Source organism: Artemia franciscana, chromosome 13 (assembly GCF_032884065.1).
Source record: "Artemia franciscana chromosome 13, ASM3288406v1, whole genome shotgun sequence".
Classification (NCBI taxonomy): Eukaryota; Metazoa; Arthropoda; class Branchiopoda; order Anostraca; family Artemiidae; genus Artemia; species Artemia franciscana.
In genome coordinates, this window is record NC_088875.1 from 29,430,337 (window position 1) to 29,450,353 (window position 20,017).

At 36.8% G+C, this 20,017-nt stretch overlaps 1 protein-coding gene across 1 annotated transcript in view; it reads left to right on the forward strand.

Moving 5' to 3' along the window:
- The window catches only part of LOC136034774 (neutral amino acid transporter 9-like), a 51,652-nt gene that overhangs the window by 10,397 nt on the left and 21,238 nt on the right, over positions 1-20,017 (forward strand). The window contains exons 2-6 of the mRNA XM_065716186.1: positions 2,120-2,297; positions 7,084-7,181; positions 10,932-11,089; positions 14,141-14,308; positions 16,072-16,290. Of these exons, the coding sequence (XP_065572258.1) occupies positions 2,120-2,297; positions 7,084-7,181; positions 10,932-11,089; positions 14,141-14,308; positions 16,072-16,290 (821 nt within the window). The remainder of the gene's footprint in view (positions 1-2,119; positions 2,298-7,083; positions 7,182-10,931; positions 11,090-14,140; positions 14,309-16,071; positions 16,291-20,017) is intronic.

The following is a 20,017-nucleotide window of genomic DNA, read 5'->3' on the forward strand; positions in this document are numbered from 1 at the left end:
TCCCCCCAACTGCCCTCCCCTTGAATTACGCTTGATCCAGTTGAGATTTAAAATAAGAGATCTGAGTTACGAGGTCCTTCTAAATATGAAGTTTCTTGAAGATCCGATCACTCCTTCGTAAGTTAAAAATACGTCATTTTTTTTATTTTTCAGAATTACCCCCCCCCCCAATAGATCGGATCTGTTTCAATTATGTAAATCACGTATGTAAGACTTCTGCTGATTTTTCCCACCAAGTTTCATCCCGATCCCTCCAATCTAAGCGTTTTCCATGATTTTAGGTTCCCCCATCCCAAACTTCCCCCAACGTCACCAGATCCAGTCAGGATCTAAAATAAGAGCTTTGAGACACGATATCCTTCTAAAGATCAAATTTCATTGAGATCCGATAACCCGTTCGTAAGTTAAAAATACCTCATTTTTTCTAGTTTTTCAGAATTAACCCGTCCCCCAACTACCCCAAAGAGAGCGGATCCGTTCCGGCTATGTCAATCATGTATCTAGGACTCGTGATTATTTTTTCCACCAAGTTTCATCCCGATCCCTCCACTCTAAGTGTTTTTCAAGTTTCAGGTTTCCCCCTCCCAACTCCCCCCTCCTATGTCACCAGATCTGGTCGGGTTTAAAATAAGAGCTTTGAGCCACGATATCCTTCTAAATATCACATTTCATTGAGATCCGATCACCCGTTCGTAAGTTAACAATACCTCATTTTTTCTAATTTTTCAGAAATAACCCCCTCCCCCCAATTATCCCAAAGAGAGCGGATCCGTTCCGTTTATGTCAATCATGTATCTAGCACTTGTGTTAATTTTTCCCACCAAGTTTCATCCCGATCCCTCCACTCTAAGTGTTTTCCAAGTTTTAGGTTTTCCCCTCCCAACCCCCCCCCCCAATGTCATCAGATCCGGTCGGGATTTAAAATAAAAGCTCTAAGACACGATATCCTTCTAAACATCAAATTTCATTGAGATCCGATCACCCGTTCGTAAGTTAAAAATACCTCATTTTTTCTAATTTTTCAGAATTACCCCCCAACTACCCCAAAGAGAGCGGATCCGTTCCGATTATGTCAATCATGTACCTGGGATTTATGCTTATTTTTCCCATCAAGTTTCATCCCAATCCCTCCACTCTAAGTGTTTTCCAAGATTTTAGGTTCCCCCCCCCCCTCCAACGCCCCCCAATGTCATCAGATCCGGTCGGTATTTAAAATAAGAGCTCTGAGACACAATATCATTCCAAACATCAAATTTCATTAAGATCACATCACCCATTCATAAGTTAGAAATACTTCATTTTTCTATTTTTTCCGAATTAACCGGCCCCCCATTCCCCCCCCCCCCAGATGGTCAAATTGGGAAAAAAACTATTTCTTATTTAAGCTGGTCCCGTCCCTGATACGCCTGCCAAATTTCATCGTCCTAGCTTACCTGGAAGTGCCTAAAGTGGCAAAACCAGGACCGACAGACAGACAGACCGACAGAATTGGCGATTGCTATATGTCACTTGGTTAATACCAAGTGCCATAAAAATCAAAAGTTGCATTAAGGCCTTGGCAATTCAAATGAAAAATCCTAAAATCCTGTGATCCACCATGTTGGCACCCAAGATCATTAAAATCCTCAGTAAATACAAATTTAGTAACTTCAGTGGGGTTCAGAAGCCAGAACAATAAGATCCAAATTTCTGTTAATACTTTCATTAAAATACTCATAGAAATTTACCCTTTGATTTTCTAAATCAACTATGCTATGAGCCACCAGGGAAAGAACAAGTTCTTTAACCACTATCTAATAAACAACTAAATGGTCTGTTGTGTCGAATTAGGTGAGTACCAGTCACAATTAAATACACACTCTCAACTCTCGTAGTGTGATATAACAAAAAAACAATATTCATATGATAGTATGTTGGTATTATAGTATATAAAAAACAATAATATTCATAGTACTATCGGTCACAAAATGGTACTGTGGATGTGAAACCATTGGTTCCTTAAATCATTGAGCCAAACTTATACTTAAATATGTAGAATTCTTGTATGAAAAAATGTGTGTTATAAAAATTTTTGAAGGCTAGGAGCATGAAAATCGTATTTAAGATTCAAAATTTTCAGGGTGCGGCAACCCTACCACTATGATTCTTTGGCACGACCATCAATACCTCAAAATCCACCATTGGACGAAGAAGCTGAAGATCCTGGTCCTCAGACCTTTCCTCCTGTTGAACCAACATACTCACGATATCGATATTATTCTAAGCTTATTGCTCCTGGTTCAAACGAAGATGCATTGGTAGGTTTACATAAATTGTTTCATTCATAAATTGTTTTTAAAGTTAACTTTGAAGAACTTTGTAGGCATATACCATACAAGAGGAGTTGTAAAGAAAAAAAGAACAATTATGTTCTGCAAGCATTTTCAGTTTGTTCTTTTGTTTATCAGACTTCAAAGTACTGCTGTTTAAATAAAGAGTGATGTGCCTCTCATTAAAAGATTGTCATAGAAACTTGAGAAGAAGATTATTCGATAGGGAATTATTATTTTGATGGTTTTTTTGTTCCTGGGCATCCCCATAGCCTCCATGGCACCAATTAAAAATATTGAAATGGCTATATTGCTCAGAATGGGTGAAATGTCCAAAATGGTGCCTCTAAGGGGGGCGCAGCCCTTAGTTCCATAAGGAACCCACCCAACGCTCTGCCAGCTACTGTTAAGTAGAAATGTAAGCATGTTGCACTTTGTTCAAGGTGGAATCTTGCACGAATTTTCGTATCTTTTACTGGAGGGTAAAATTTTGAACTGGAGAAAATTAGTGCAAAACGAGACAAGTCCTGACTTGGTACCAAAACGAGCTGAATCCAAACTGTGAACTTACTAGGTGCAAAAGTGGGTGCAAAGTCATGACTCGTTTAAACAAATTAAGTTCTGATTAGGTGAAAAAAGAACCTAACTCCTAATTCGGGGCAAAACGAGTGAATCCCTGGTTTACTGCAAAAACGTGGTAGATTCTAACTCGGTGGAAAAATGGACAAAGTCAAGTTTGCAGACTGACTTGATGCGAATATGAGCTTAGTCCTGATTTTTGAAAAAGAATGGGCCAAGTACTGACTTGGTGTAAAAAGGGCTTAATTCCAGATTTGATATGAAATCAAACTAAGCCTTAGTCTTCCCCTTATTGACAACTCTCCAGCGGAAATGTAGGCAGTTGTCTTTTTATAAATCAGAAAAATACAGTGGTTTTTAATATGCATGATTGGAGGCACACATTTGGTCCTTGGCCCCTCCAGCACCACCCCTACCGCTGACTTTTCAGCATAAAGGTAGGTAATCTTTTTCCCAGGTTGGAAGGAAACCTATGGCTTGTAAGAATAGGCTTATGTCCTTTCTCTGACCTTTTTACGAAAGTTCTCGGATCTGCTAGAGGCTTATGGGTAAAGAACCTTGGGCCAACGGGACAGAAAGATGGATTCTTAGACGCTTATGCTACTTCCGAATACCTCCAAAGAAACGTAGGCCAGACTCTTACAGGCTTCATAGTTTTAGAAGTCAAGATTTCCCCAAACTATGAAATATTGAAGTATTCTTGTCCCTGAAATGTAAAGGTAAGTGGTGTAAAATTTTTGTTGAAATTTGTACTGGTTGTAGGTGTCTTCTTTCCAAACCTAAAAAAATGTTTTCACACGAGATAGGTGTAAGAATTTACTTCGCATCGTAGAATTTGGTCATACACTAATCTACCTTGGTCATACACACATCTACCAGATGAGTCTGTTGATCAAACTTGATGGGGAATAATGTGCAGAGTCCTAGTTGTTCCAGCTGGATGTCCAGGCACAATTTGACCCATACAGGGAAGGGGGGCAGGTTCTTTCATCAGGACATCTACTAGGAGGTTTCTTTAGATCTCAGATTAACTTGATAGGTTTTGCTATAGCTGCTTAATTTGGTTTACCAGACACAATCCGTCCTTTATGATAGGAGAGGGGCTCTTTTCCTGTCATCAAGGCATCTGCCAGACGAGATTTTTGAATCTGAACCAATTTTGGTGAAAAGGAAGAGCCAGTGTCGTAATTGTTCTTTTTCGAGATGATGACTAAATTCGACCTTTATAAGAGAGATAGTGCCTAAATTCGTGTCATCAGGCTATCTATCCGAAGTGGGTGTTTGTGTTCCAACTGTACCTTTAGGTGTTTGAACATGATCAGAACTTTGTTAGGAATGGTAATATCCAAATTATTTGCCATTGAAACAGTAACCAGAAGATGCAGTTACCATTCAATCAAACTTAGTGAAAAATAAGAGCAAGCATCTTAGCTGTGCATTTCAGGAGATTAGATTTCAGACTCGTTTTTTGGAGGGGTAGGCGTTTCTACATTCTTGTTTACTGTAACAACGTCTGTCAGAATGAATTGTCAGATTTAAATAAAGATCTGTAAGTTAGTGAAAGTACGAGGTAGGGTCTTGTTTGGGCTTTTTATTGGTCCAAAGCGATTCTTCCTCTGAAAGGAATGGATAAAAAGGCCAAAATTCCTGTAATCAGGACATATACTACCTGATCGGGTTGCTTAATTCCCCAAAAATTTATTGGAAGTTGTATTTAATTTACATGCTATGCCAATTTCGGGCTCGGACTTGGACCAATTTCGGGCTTGGACCTGTTTAATCTTGACCATATTTGATGACAGTTAATTTACTAGGGTCTTCTTTATGTCTTCTGGGAGTTTAAAGCCATCAAACCTTTCGAAGAGTGTAAAACGATGAAGTATACGTGAATTTTAGTAATCAGGGTGTCTACAAAAGTTGGTTGTGGAATCTCAACCGAGTTTGGTCAGAATTAAAAGTTCAAGTACTAGAAATGCCTTTTGAGAGTCTGGGACTAATTCTTTCTTTGTTTGGAAGGAGGAAGGGGGTCTTTAAATTCTCTTATGAGCAACCTATCAGAAAGTGACGTTGTATCTTACCCAATCTTGGTGAAAAGTCAGAGATAAGAACCTAATTATACATTTAAAGGCCTTTGAATGGCTAGAATTTTAGATGATGGATCATTAATTAGTAGGTGCGTTGGTGGAATTCATTTTGTCAAACCTGGTCAACAGCTATGACTATGGTTTTGAGTGTCCGTGCTCTATTAGACCTCTGAAAGAGAAGAGCTATGTCATAGTCATCAACACTAATCAGGAGGGCTTATTTTTGTGATCTTGGTTATATTATGTTAGATTCTAGTTGCACCTTTTTAGTGGTTCAAGTTGTATCTTGTTATTGTTATGCCATCTGCTACTGAAAGTAAATATCGTATAACCTCTTAGCTTAATTTTTGGTTAACCACGCATCATCACATCCATAAGCCGACCGTTTAAGTGGGCCATAATCGCAGTAACTTGACCTGGGCCATCAGATATGTGATGGAAAATAACGCTTTTAGAGAACCATAAAAAATAGTCTTTTACAGTTCCTTTATATCGTCGCTTTGTTCAGTAAAGCAGCGTTCACATACATGTCTAGCTAGAATCTCGTGTCTAGACACGTGTCTGGCCAGTAAATCAATGTCAAGGAAATTACCGTTCACAAGAAGAATTCAGTGCTTAGCTAAAGCTACAAATTTAGTTTCCAATAGATTTCAGTTGTCATTTCTAGCCAATCAAGAGAGCTTATGCGGGCAAAACTTTCAAAATTGTAATCCTTTTTTTTTACTGTCACAAGATAATGGATGAGACAAGCCAAACAATTGCTTTAGTGTGCTTCACTATTGTGTCTGGTGTTACATATTCGCCCAAAATGAAAAAAAGAAAACAATTAATGAGAAAAAAAAATTAATTTCTGTTAGAAATGTAAACATAGATGATGAAGGTAGTGGACCTTATGACATTATGATTGGCTGTAATCGAAAATCCTATACTTTGAGTTCTAGACTCTATAACTGGATGCTTAACTGTTACTTGTCTAGCCAAGTACCAAGTTTTACTTGTGTACGGTAGTTGTCTAGACGTATGTTTGGCCAAACCCATGTCTAGATATGGGGTTCGAGCTAGACACGCATGTAAACGCCGCTTAAGGTTATTTCTGGAGTTACCAAGTTCCACAGCAAACTATAAGCGTGAAATGGAACAAATACGGCTGTCCCTGGAAACTTTGCCAATTAAAATGTTCCGTAAGTCCGACTCATAGGCTATAGTTTCTAAAACTCTTCATGGCATCGGGGCACTGGTACCGGAATTGTTATTAATTTGGCTAATTTGACGTATTCAGTAAGAAAGACGTTCCAGGGCAATGATAATAGGAATATTAACATATAACCGCATATAAATTTGTCTCTCGGGATTTAATCTGACTTGCCAATATTTTGAAGGGTATACCTAGATATTTAGAGAGGGAAAGGGGGCTAAAATCTGAAATTTAGCTCTCAGGGAGCAAGAATTTTCAGATACTTTTCTCTAGTTTTCATTTTATTTATGGGACTCTTTTAATTTATAGGATAAAAACAATAAACAAACAAAAAAAAAACGGTCACGAAGGCCACAGGAATTCCGATAAATCTATTTTATAGTAGTAAATTTACAATCTTTTAGCATTTATTTTGTCTAATATAAAAAGTAAAGGATTACAATTAGCAAAATACCTAGTTTTTCAGGAGTTTAGGGCATTTTTTACCGTCTAGTGTTGGGGGGGGAGGGGGTTGTTAGTTTACTTACCCCATTTGATCTCCATTGCTGTATGTGTTCTTGAATAACTTCTAAAGGAAAGAGAACTACTCAATTAATTTGTCCAGAAGAATGCTAGATCTTGGTTTGAAATGGGGGAAAACAACAACATAATTTTCATATTCACGGGGTGCACTATAATGCCTCCTACCACCCCCTCTTCATACGCTGTCTATAGGAGTCAAACCTTGGCAGAATGTGAGTTGGTATTCTATAGCAGAATCCGACCAAGAAAAGTAACGTATTCAAGATTGTTGTAGCGAAAGAAGGTAATGAAATTTGCTTTTTGATTGGAAATTTCTATTTTAACAGTTCCCGGTTTTCATTTCTCAGTAGCTTACGATATTTTATCTAATTTCTCATTTATTTTGTGATTTTAGAGGATTCCACTTCACGTGATTCCGGTCCATTTCTTGTACCCCATGATTCCTGGAGTCATTGATGTGACAGCTGGTAAACAAAGCAGCTTGGTAACCATGTAATTCTATTTTATGATTTTTTTCTTTAAATTTTAATTGCGCCTATATTTGCATGCTCATTTGTTTTTTTTATACCTCATTTGTTAATTAATAAAATAATTGTAGCATAGTGGAAAAAATCGGTAATAGAGCAAAAGAAAAAACATTGTGATGTTTGTTGGTGTTTTGCTTGGATAGGACGTTGGTTGTAAATTATGTCTTGTTAGTTATTTCAAAATATGTCTAGTTAGTTCAATTCGCAAGATACATCTAAAACTGGGCAACACCGTATGAATATACTTTGGGAGGCGGTGGGCTTTGGTTGAATAGTTGTTGTACTTTTCAAAGATGCGACAAAAAAAATATGTAGGCCTACAGGAACTGTGATCGTTAAATATTGCGAAAAGCTTTGGGGCGCAAAGTTTTCAAACTTCGTTCTACTATATTTTGTTGATAATTTCGAAGACCACACTGCCTTTCCATGACAATAAATAAAAGTTTAAATTGGAATAAATCCTTTTAATAGACAGTGATAAATTTTCACAAAAAATATTAGACATTTCAGTGACCGTCATCAGTAGTAAATACTACTGATGAATAACTTAAATTCTAGTATTTTGTGTGAAAACTCATCACTGTCTATGAAATTTTGAAATTTATAATATGGGAGTTTGAAATTTAAAATGGATAAAAATGATTAGATTATCGAACCTAAATCGAGTGAAAATCTCTGGATCGAGAAAAAGCTTAAAAGGGGAGCATAAAAAACGTCAGTGAAGTCACATTTAAAACAATCATAAAGCAACAAAAGTAAGGACGGTGTTTCTGCTTCAGTCGATCATTTTGTCCAGCCGATTGATTTTCCGTGTCACTGAAATGAATTAGCTCATAGGAAATCATGGGTTCGATTCATACATCAGACATAAATTTCATAAAATCAATGGAAAACTGCTTATGTTAGACTAATAAACTAAATTGATTACTGCAAACATGTTGATATTAAAAAATAGAATCCACATAATTTTGAAAAGTATTTAACTATTATAATTTTAAGGATTAAAGGGGACTGATCGAGGAAAAGGGGGATTGAATTTATTACCTTGTTGCTAGACCTTCTGGCAAGGAGTGTTTGTACCAGTTAAATAACCCTGCTTCAACTCCTTGTTTTCTTGTGAATTCTGTAAATATTTCTATGGCGCTTGATGGGACGGCTAATTCGGAAAAATTAGAAAAAATGAAGTATTTTTAACTTACGAACGGGTAATCGAGTCTTAATGAAATTTGATATTTAGAAGGTTATCGTGTCTCAGAGCGCTCATAATAAATTACGACCAGATCCGGTGACACTGGGGGGAGTTGGAGGGGTAAACCCTCCTTGGTTCTAAGCGGTTGGAATACGCTTAGAGTGGAGAGATCGGAATGAATCTTGGTGGGAAAATAATTACAAGTCCTAGATAAGTGATTGATATAACTGGAACGGATCTGCTCTCTTTGGAGGAGTTGGGGGGATTAGAAAAAATGAGGTATTTTTAACTTACGAATGAATGGTCAGATCTTAATGGAATTTGATATTTAGAAGGATCTCGTAACTCAGACTTCTTATTTTAAATCCCGACCGGATCCAGTGTCAATGGAGGGAGTCGGTGGTGGGGGGAATCTTGGAAAGCGCTTCGACTGGAGAGATCGAGATGAAATTTGGTGGGAAGGATAAGCACAACTTCTAGCTACGTAATTGAAAAAACCGGACCGGATTCGCTCTCTTTGAAGGAGTTGGAGGGGGATCTAATTCGGTAATTCGGAAAATTAGAAAAATGAGGTATTTTTAACTTACGAACGGGTGATTGGATCCTTATGAAATATGATATTTAGAAGGACCTCGTGTCTCAGATCTCTTATTTTAAATCCTGGCCGGATCTGGTGACTTGTGGGAGTTGTAGGAGGAAACCGAAAATCCTGGGAAACGCTTAGAGTTGAGAGATCGTGATGAAACTTGGTGCGAAGGATAAGCACAAGTCCTGGACACATGATTGACATAACCAGACCGAATTGGCTCTCTTTGGGGGAGCTGGGGGGGAATTTCGGAATAATTAGAAAAAATGAGGTATTTTTAACTTACGAACAGGTGATCAGATCTTAATGAAATTTGATATTTAGAAGGACCTCGTATCTCAGAGCTCTTATTTTAAATCCCGACCGGATCTGGTGACATTGGGGTGGATTTGGAGGGGGAAACATGAAATCTTGGAAAACGCTTAGAGTGTAGAGATTGGGATGAAACTTGGTGGGAAGAATAAGCATATGTTCTAGATATGTTATTGACATAACTGGACCGGATCTTCTCTTTTGGGGGGAGTTGGGCAGATTAGCTAGTTTGGGCACTTCTAGATAAGCTAGGACGATGAAAGTTGACAGGCGTATCATGGACAAGGCTGGATTAAATTGGGAATAGTCTCTCCCCATTTTGACCACCATCTGGGGGGATTTCTGATCGTTATTTTAAATTTACTCTTTAAGTTTATAGAGTTATCCTCTATAACTATATATAACAGTTTATGGAGGTATCCGTTTCTTTAATTTAATTTCAATTTACTTTTATTAGAGGTAGCTTCTGTATATGTCTGTTAGTTTCTGTATATATTAATAGTTTTAATGTTGTCTAATAAGTTTTATTAATTGGAGCAATTAATTGTTAATTAATATTAGAAAAGTTGTCAATCTACTGAAGCCCCAATGTTTCTATACTGACTCCTTTGGGGGGGGGGATTACATAAGAGGTATGTTGTTCTTTATAGAGTTTCGCTGTTGCGTTGACAGCTTTTTACTAGTAACCAACCGCAATTTTTTTTTCTACAGACTTGTTTTTCCCTAGAATAGTTTTGGATAATTTCATTTGCCCAGGAATTTTGGTTTTCTTGTGCAGTTCAGTTTTGTTTTCAAGAAATTGGTCTTGTTATGTAAAATCAAAATTTTTGAATCTTCTTCTTCTTCTCTGACTTGGGCTATTAGGCTATGATTATCTCACATGCAGCGCTTCTGGACCGAACGAATAGTGTCCATGGACGATAAATAAACTTTTTTTTTATATTTATGGCTTTGAAAATGAACTGGATATCAAAGGAACAGCATTTACTTCAGAAAATCTTAATATGGACGGCATTTCTCCATATGTTTACTGTGAGTCACTTCTTCGCTGATTGCTCTTCATGTAACTTAACTGATTGAAAATAGTTTTATGGTTTATGCCGAGTAAGCTGAAAACAGTCCTTAAAATATAATGTTCAAACGCATTAAAGTACATTGTGGAAAAATAAAAATTTAATGAATAAACAATAGTATTTTGCATAAATGATAAAAATACAGATAAAACCATACATAGAAGCTTGTAATGTTATTAGTGTCTTGAAAGAAGAAAATGAGTAAGAAAAGGAAAATTCATAAGAAAGTTGGAAATAATGTATTTTAATTAATTCAATCTTTTATATTTTCAAAGAAGAAGATTAATTAAAGTTGGCGAGCTGTACAATATGAATCTGGTAAAATCTTTTAAACCCAAGAAAATCTTGACACAAAAACTGCCGAAAAAAAAAGATGCCCTAGTTATTGGAAAAATATTTGTGAAAACTATAGTCTTCTCTTAGAAAGACCATCATGAATCAATTACACAATTATAGGCAACAACAGAAATGAGTGCAAATATGAATTGCTCATTATTGTCACAGCGGTTTTAGCTCTCTCTGTCTTTTTCTTATTCAGTTTTTTTTTAATTATAGCTTTGCAATATGGAATACAATGATGGGTACCTCATTACTAACCATGCCTTGGGCATTAGAACAAGCTGGTTTGGTTCTTGGTTTATGTTTAATGGTGTCAGTTGCCGGAATATGCTTCTATACAGCATGGCGGATACTCTCAACGTTTAAATTTTATGGTAAGGAGAAGCCTAATATTTAAGTCGAGTTTTTAAATTGGGAAAAATTTTGGAGCAACACTGATTTCATGTCAAATTTCGATGCGTACATCTATTGTTGAAGAAAATTGGCCTTAGACACCAACACTATAGATAACATCCTCATTTGGCATTCTTAGCCAAATGCATTTTAAGTAGAGATTTTACGAAACCAATTTCGGTCGCTCAAATGTTTATACCTAATGCAATAAATGGATCAGATTACATTTTTGTATTGAATTTATTTACCCTGATCTGTGATCTGTTGAGCCACCCACTAACTAAATCAGTAAATGTTTATAAAAGAAGGGAAGGAAATACATAATTATCATGGAAAAATTTAATTTGTTCTTTTTCGCGATTGCTAAGGTTTTGTTTAGATGGACCGTCTTTGCTGCAATAATGGTTGGTTTCAACTGAGAAATGGTGTTAGTCCGTAGATTTGCATAGCTTTTTTTTTCTTTTCTTTTTTTTACATTAGATGGCTCATCTGTAAGAGATGCGTCAAAGATGCAAATTTGCTTACATCGATTTTGCCCGACGCATCCGTTAGACCGTATTCTCTTTTCAACTGCATTAGGAAAATATTTTAGCACAGCAAGTGAACCGTCATGAACTTACGAAAAAAAATCAACAGCTTTTACGCGAAAGTGCAGGTGTGTGCTCCTAATAGTGATAAAAAAGGACAAAAATCCTCCTGAGGTACTTATGACGCACAGGACGTCTGATCAATCCTTCGGTCCAAGGCTGTATCCAGGGGGGTAGTAGGTTTGACTCCCCCCAAAGCATTTTCCAGACTCGTAAAAAAGCGTAACAAAAATGAGTATAAACAAGTTTTAATGCGCATTTTAAAGTTTTCGTAACGTTCCTAAAAACGCTTTTGTACCCCCCCCCCCCCACACACACACACACAAAATACTGGATATGACCCTGCTCCTGTTGTTTTTTTTACAAGGACAGGTAACAAGCCTGTTGTTCAACCATGCAACGTGGAAATTAAAGCCCGTCTGCTGTATTACCAAGCAGAGTATAAATCCATTATGCTGCCACTGGTACTCCGACTGTGAACCGATGCCTAAGCTTTTTTTTTTCCTTCTGATTTACTAGATTGTGTGTTCTTCGTGACAACCAACTGTCTGCCTGATCCACTTGTCCGGGCCCTTCGAGAGTATTATTTGAATGTTCAAATTAAGATTCAATTGAATTGTTTGACACTGAAAAAATAGTTGGAGTTAACTAGTTGGAATTTTGAGTGATATGTTATCATAGAAAAATCAGGATGACCTTCCATAGCACGAAGCCACCTGAGGCCAACTTAGTTACGCACTCTTTTCGTCCATCCCAGTCTATCCAAAGCCTCCCTTTTTACACCCTCTTAAGAAGTTCCCATTTCCCTTAAATCGTTCGCTACGACATCTCTGACCCCATTCGGAGACGACCTGCTTTTTGTTTGACCCTAGGCGGTTCACCGACATGGACGATCCTTGGCAATCTGTCTTCCTTCATTCGTAGAACGGGTCCTAGCCATCTCAATCTTTCTCTCAGTATAGCCCTTGCGTGACAATTTACGCTTGTAATGGTTTATATTTTTATTTATTATCTAAATAAAGTCAAATAGAAAGTGGGATTGAACCACATTTTCGTATAGCTTACTGTTTGAGATACGGTTAGTCAGTTGGGCACCCAAAGCAATCCGTATGCAATTTCTCTGGAAAACATCCAGGAAATCATTCTCTGTTTTTCGAAGCGCCCACGCTTCAGAGCCATTTTTGATCAATGTCATCACTGTAACTTCGAGTATTCTAACCATGGTTCGCAGACTTATCTTCCTATTCTCCCAATCATTTTTCGACTGAGAAAAAACACCCTGGGTCTTGGTTATTCTTCTTTTAACATCTTCATTGCACTAAAAAAAAAAAAAAAAAAAAAAAAAAACACACGGCTTTGGCTGTGTTCTCGGAACCCTCAAAAAGAAATTTTGGGAAATGTTTAATTAAATAACCTGCAAGGGGAAGGGAAATGAAAATCAGGGTGCATAAGCTTAAGGTGGGGTAACATTTTAGAAAATGAACTAACATTTTTGGTCCTTTTTTGGAAGAAGGGCAAACCTAGAGGTTGAATCTCTAGACAAAGGGAGAAAAATCTCAATAAGGAGAATGTTCTTTGAAAACACTGAAAAAGCAAAATTGATTTCCCTACGAGATGTTTAACGTTCGTCATCAACGAAAAAAGAGAAACAGAACAGAGATTCAAATACCAAAACTGACAAATATAGATAAATTGTACAATTTTTTCGCAATATGTAACTTTCATCAAAGCCTAAAAATGACAGGTTCAATTTTTTTTTCTTTTAGTCTTCAGAAAAATTTCTCCGTTTACTTGGGCTTTCTTTTTCATTTTTAGAGATATGGAAAGGCAGCATGTTTTAATTGGCTTTACGCTTTGGCGAGTTTCACATAGTAACAGTAGAATTTAAACTTGACTACAATTGCAAGTCATTTATTCTTAAGAAGATGGTTGGAAGAAGGAATAGAAATATTAGTAACAGGGAAACTTTAAGAATAGAGACTAAATCTACTCCTTAAAAAGCTCAGAAGGAAAAATATTCCCAGGCATTGCTTGTTTTCTCAACCTGTAAAACTATATCTTTATCTTTGGTATTTGCTTTAAATAAAATAAGGCTATGGAATATATGTTAAGTATTTGATTACTTAAAGCAGTATTTGACATTTATTTTGAGTAAGAAATTAAGGCGTCTTTATAGTAAAGATTTGTATTGTCACAAATGTTTCATTTTTTTATTCCTGCTTGTGTATCGTAAAAGTCACCTACATGACACCTACACTTACATGAAATTCGTTGGAAAGTACCCCGTTTTGTCAGTTCCCACATTGAGCTGCGAGAGAAAATAAATAAATTAATTAAATTTGATGGTTTCTTGCCATAAAAAAATTGAAACGGTAGCCATTTCTGTAATATGAACCATTAAATTTAATTTATAGGTTATGTCTTCTTTTAACTTTTGTATTTCAGAAGATGCAGTTGAAATGCTGGATTTTCCAGATTTGTGTCGACATATACTTGGTAAAGCCGGAGAGTGGACTTCTGTTGCGTTTTCAGGTATCGCCCTTCTCGGTGCCTCCATAGTCTACTGGGTTCTGATGAGCAACTTTCTTTACAATACTGGGAAAGTTATTTATGGTGCGTCACCTTCTCTTTTTGTTTCTCTGTTTATTTTCTGTCTCTCATTTTCCTATTTATTTTTGGAATAACAGTTGTCTTTTCCGTAATCATAATTTCACACATGTCTGCTTCAAAATTTGAATGAAGAAAAGATTCAGCAATATGCAACGGGCTGGTTTATCATGATTTTGAAAATCATTTAAATTGTTGTGCGTTTTTTCTATAACATCATTCACTCACTGGGATATGACTTGGTGACTCGTAGATCAACTTTATTTGCTTGAAATTTATTTGTATTTTCTAGTTCTAGGTTTTTAAAAAAAGAGCTTTGTGTGAAGATACTTCTTCACAACCAATTTGGCAGTGGCGTCGGAGCACAGATATTTTGACCGGTTAATGAAATTATTTGAGTCGTTTAAAGAGCATATTCTGCCTTTATTTGACCTGCTTAAAGCAAAGAAACATAATATAGTGAATTTTATTGAAACTAGATTTACGTTGCTAGGGGGAAGTGAAGTGTTGCAACAACTTTTGATCGGCTTCAATGGCAATAGTGTTGGAGATGGATTTTTTTTTTTTTTTTATTTAATTTTTTTTTTATTTATTTATTTATTTTTTCTTTTTTTTTTGTCCTGTGGTGGCGCAGTGGATTTGACCTTAGCTTGGTAACACGGGACCCAGAGATCGAATCACGCTGCAGGAATGCACTGCAGGGCCGACGCAGGGACCTTAGTAGTCAAGAAGCGTCGTTAATTCTTAAATTAATTAATTCCAAAAAAGAAAATGGTGACACGCTGCTTAAAAGCCACCTCCAAAATATGTTTTGTTCTAAAAATCAACTTTATCCTCTATATCCTGAAACCCAATCGGTTTTGTTATTTTTTAAAAGCAGTATGTAAAAAAGCTATTGCTTTACTATTTTGCGTCGAAATACAAAATCTAACACTATCTGTATTGGTACTTCTAACATTGGAGCACGTACAAGCTAAGGTCACCCTGTTTTGCCTCAAAACATAACAACTGCTCGTTTTTTTTTTTGTGTACTTGATAGTAAAAATGATTTTGTTTTGTGTCTATCACTAACTGATTACCTCATAAATATTTGAACAGAAATGGAAAAACTACTTCCTCGCAGTGCAATATTATTTATAATTGTTGCGTAAACAATTGCATGAATAAAAATTTCCTGTAAAATGTATCTGAAATCAATAATAGGTAGACAGTCGCAACAAGTATGTTACCTCTCGTCTCTGAAGATGAACAAGCTTTGCAATTGTTATTTACAAATGACTCTTTATGATAGAGGAGAAAATTTCCAAATAGTCAAATTTTGAAGCCTGTTGGTTCCTGTCCTGCAATGTGCAACGGTATTTTAGTATTAATGTCTCCTTTGCTCTGAGGACCTTCCTATCTTCCTAAAAATACCATCCTGATTTTCTGCTGGAAGATTGGCGATGGAAATGCACCATGAATACCGCTTCATGATGCATTTTCCTCAAAATGGGAGGAATTGTGGGGATATTCCCCCTCTTTCTGAATTTATACCAATTTAATTCTACTAGTAGCTTTTGATAAGTACCTTTAAACCTAAAGTTATCCTAGGATTTAATTTAATTTATCTATTTGGACTCATCAAAATACAAAGATTCTGTTGATGTCTATGATGGTATTTAAATTTCTTTTTTAGGGCATGGTTAATATTGACACAGGTTGCTCTTTACTAGCATTTCTTCAACAATAATTGTCTGATAAGAAGGAAAAATATTAGCTTTATTTTTTAGATGTCGTTGTTGGAAATTTCTCGTCAAATGAAACCGATCAACTTCTCTGTCCACATCCGTCCGAAGGAGATAGATGGTCCAAGCTATTGAATGCTGATTTGGAATCTTTTTCCACATACTGGAGCATCGATTTCACTGTACCTATATATTTGACTGTGATATTGGGACCGTTGACGTGCCTCAAATCTGCAACCTTTTTTACGAAGTTTAACGCGTTCGGTAATTTAAATTTTTTGTCTAGTGTTCACGTCACAGGTAATAATAGGCTCAAGGTTCAATCGGGTTTAATTAAAAAAAGGAAATAACCAAAATTAAAGTACACTGCTCTGTGACAAAACTCACGTTGAGACCCATAAATACTGTTTTTGTTTCTTCGTAAAATTACTCTTAGTGTTTTTCACATACCAGCATACAAGAAAGGAGGAGAATAATGTCTTTTATTATTGATTTTAGTGATTTAATGTTGCTTAAACCCCAAATTTTCCCTCCCCCCGATAAGGCATTCAAAATTGCCCCTGTGAAAGCCCCCTCCCCCCCAAGGTCTTCTTTATAAAAGAATACATCCTAAGTAGTATTGAAAAGTAGGAATTTGATAAATTTTCCACTGCTTTAAAGTATGTGTTTGAGTCATTATTATGACTTTAAAGAGTTTTGTGTTTCATCCCTCTTTTTTTTCTTTAAGTATTTACGTAAAATCAGTTAGCTCCCCTTCTGGAAAAATAGCAAAATTCAAAGTTTCATTTTTTAAATTACATGCATGATCTTGATAATTATCAAATCTAGCTGGAAAAAGATAGCCGGGAAAAGACGGCATTTGAGACGTCTTCCGGGCTCTATCAGTTTTCGGTCATGGCATTTGACTTGCAAGGTGGTCCCGCTACTTTCCAGCGTCTTATTGATAAGGTTTTGGAGCCCTGCAAGGCATTCGCTCGCGCCTATTTGGATGATATTGTCATTTTTAGTGACTCTTGGGAGGAGCACCTAGTACACGTTGAAAAAACTCTAGAATGCATACAAAAAGCAGGGTTGAAGATTCACCCAAGAAAGATTAAAATGACTCAGAACGAGGTTCCTTACCTGGGTGACCGAATTGGAAATGGGCTAATTGCCCGATTGGAGAGAAAGATTCCGGCCGTTCAAGCTTTCACCCTACCTTTGTCATAGAAGGAAGTCGTGCTTTTATTGAGATGGCATTATATTATCAACGCTATATCAAGAATTTTGCTTAAGTTGTTGAGCCGCTCACTTCGCTTCTGAAGAAAGGTTCTCCAAACAAGTTGGAGCTGAAAGAGATACATGTCGGTGCATTTGAGAATCTGAAAAGAGTACTCATCGAAGTACTCATGTTTTGGCGCCGCCAGATTTCAGAAAGGATTTCATTTTACAGAGAGATGCCACTGACATAGGCGTTGGAGTGGTCCTCAACCAAAGGAATGGTGAAGACGAGCCAATTGCTGAACGACATAACTCTTTCTTTGGATATCGTGACCAAATAGTCACCAGCATGCTATATTGCAAACTTAATACCGTTGATTTTCGACAATCTCCATTGAAGGGCAATCATGTTCTTAGAGATTTATTTATATAAATACTTTATCGGACATATCTTGTCAAAATGTTCAACGTTTAATGTGACATTGAAATTGTTGGGTAAATGAGCATTACATGTGGTGACATGATGATTATCACGTGTAACTTGTTGCAACGCACTCGTCAGTAGCTTCATTACGGTCTAAAAAGACCATTTTGCCCTATGAACGTGGTTCTGAATCATCTTGAGTGGTTGATGTTTGATGTACCGCCAGATTGATTGTGTTATAAATTTGTTCAGCTACTTGTGAAGCAAAAAAATTACGACTATTAGTGGTTCGAACATCGCTATCGATTACGTCGAATGGAGCTAAAGCGAAATAGAATTGAAGTTTTGGATTTGTTTGTGAACTCGTTGTAGAGTGAGCCATGTTGTAAAAAAAAAAGGCAAACATATTCGTTTGGAAACTGTGGAGGTGGCAATACAATTTGACCATGCAAAAATCACCTTTGTTTGCTGCTGGGGAATGGGAAATGAAGGGCTTCACAGTGAATACCTACAACGTTGAACGGCCCAATGAGTTGTAATTAACCCTTGCATAGTTTATCTTTGTTGATAAGTACTGGGTTGTGTGCCATAGCTTGTTGCCGTTGAACATTGTGACAGTTTTGCTCATTCAATCGATATTTTTTTTTTTTTTGTCCTTCATTTTCTTTTTTGATTTGCTGTGATTCGTGTTGTCACATGTATTCTAACTTCCTATTTCTTTGTTCTTCACTATCATTTTTGATTCGTGATTATCGCTGTTGCTTGTCCTCTAACCGTATATTTCCTTCTTCTTCGTTTTGTTCATGATTAGTTCAGACATTTTTCAGTGTCCTTTGCTTTACTTGTTCGGATTGGTCTTGTGACGTTTGATGGTCGAGGTTGTTCGTTTTCAGCAATGGGCTTTTATATTGGTGCACAGTGTCAATATAATATTGTAATGTATCTTTTTTTTTGTTTTGTTTTTTATAGATGTATGCAGGTGACATTATTTATATGAAAACGTGACGCCATTTACATGAAAATGTGTTTCTAAAATTAAAGCTCTAAACGAATTTATTCAAACTTGTGACCTATCTAGGTCGTTTTTTCAGTCCAAAAAATCCCAGGTTTCTTATTACCTAAAGCCCCGGGCCCTGGCATTCGGCTCGTGGTAAGCTTGTATATATTTGAATCTCGATGTCGCTCGTCTTCTAATCGTAGATAGGGCGACTTTCTTCTTGATATCATGGCGTCAGCGCAGGTTCGATACGACCACACTTGAAAAAGCACGAATTTTTCCTTAAAGTTGTGATTTATCTAGATCGTTTTTGCCAGTTTTCAGAAAAAAAGGACTATGTAACATAATATGTTGTTACATAATTCAATAACAGCAACGTGGGTTCCATTGCACACCCCTACTGATATATCTAAGTTACGAATAAGCATAACTATTGTATATTTCTTTAAAAGAGGCAACGCTATAGTGTTGCCTATAGTAAAGGCCATACGGTTCCAATGTTTTATTAATTTTTTTTCCAGAGGCACCACATATGGAAGGGGTCGTCTTATAAACTTCAAAGAGGGATCATTCCATTGCAAATCGAGAGTTTTAGCGCTCTTTTTAAGAGTCAAAAGTGATCAGAGGGCAACTAGCCTGTCACGCCCTTCCTTCCCCAATTCTATCAGATAAAAATTTTGAGATAGCCATATTGTTAAGAATAGTTCAAAGGTCATAAAGATCATAAATATATTCAAAGGATAAGAAAAACTGGTGTCGACACAGCGCCCTCAGGGCCCGGGGGCAGGCGTTGAAAGTTGTGCCCTGGGGACATAGCCCCCCCCCCTTCCCTGGGGGGAAGGGGTGCTCGTATAAACTTGAGAGAGAGCTCATTTGATTGGAAATTGAAGTTTTAGTTGACTTTTTAAGAGTCAAAAGTGATCAGAGGGCAGATTAGCCCTTTTTCCCAAATACACCAGACAAAAATTTTGAGATAGCCATTTTGTTAAAAATAGTTAAAACGTCAGATAAAAATAACTCTGATGTCGACACAACCCCTCATGGCCTATGGGCAGTCGTTGCCCATAGGCCCTGATGTACTGGCCTATGTACTGGGGGCATGTATGGTTCATGTGGGAGGGATGCTAATATAAAATTCACAGAGGGCTTATTTGACTGGAAATTGAAAGTTCTAGTTCGCTCGTTAAAAGTCAAAAGAGATCGAACGCGTCAAACCCCAAACAACAACAACAACAAAGGTCATAAAGACCATAAGGTTATGATGATTTATTGGGTCTTTTTTTAACTTCTCATTCTCTAAAAACAGGTCATTTGACCAGTAATCTCTTTCCCTTTTAAGAGTCAAAAGTTTTGAGAGGCCCTTACATCTT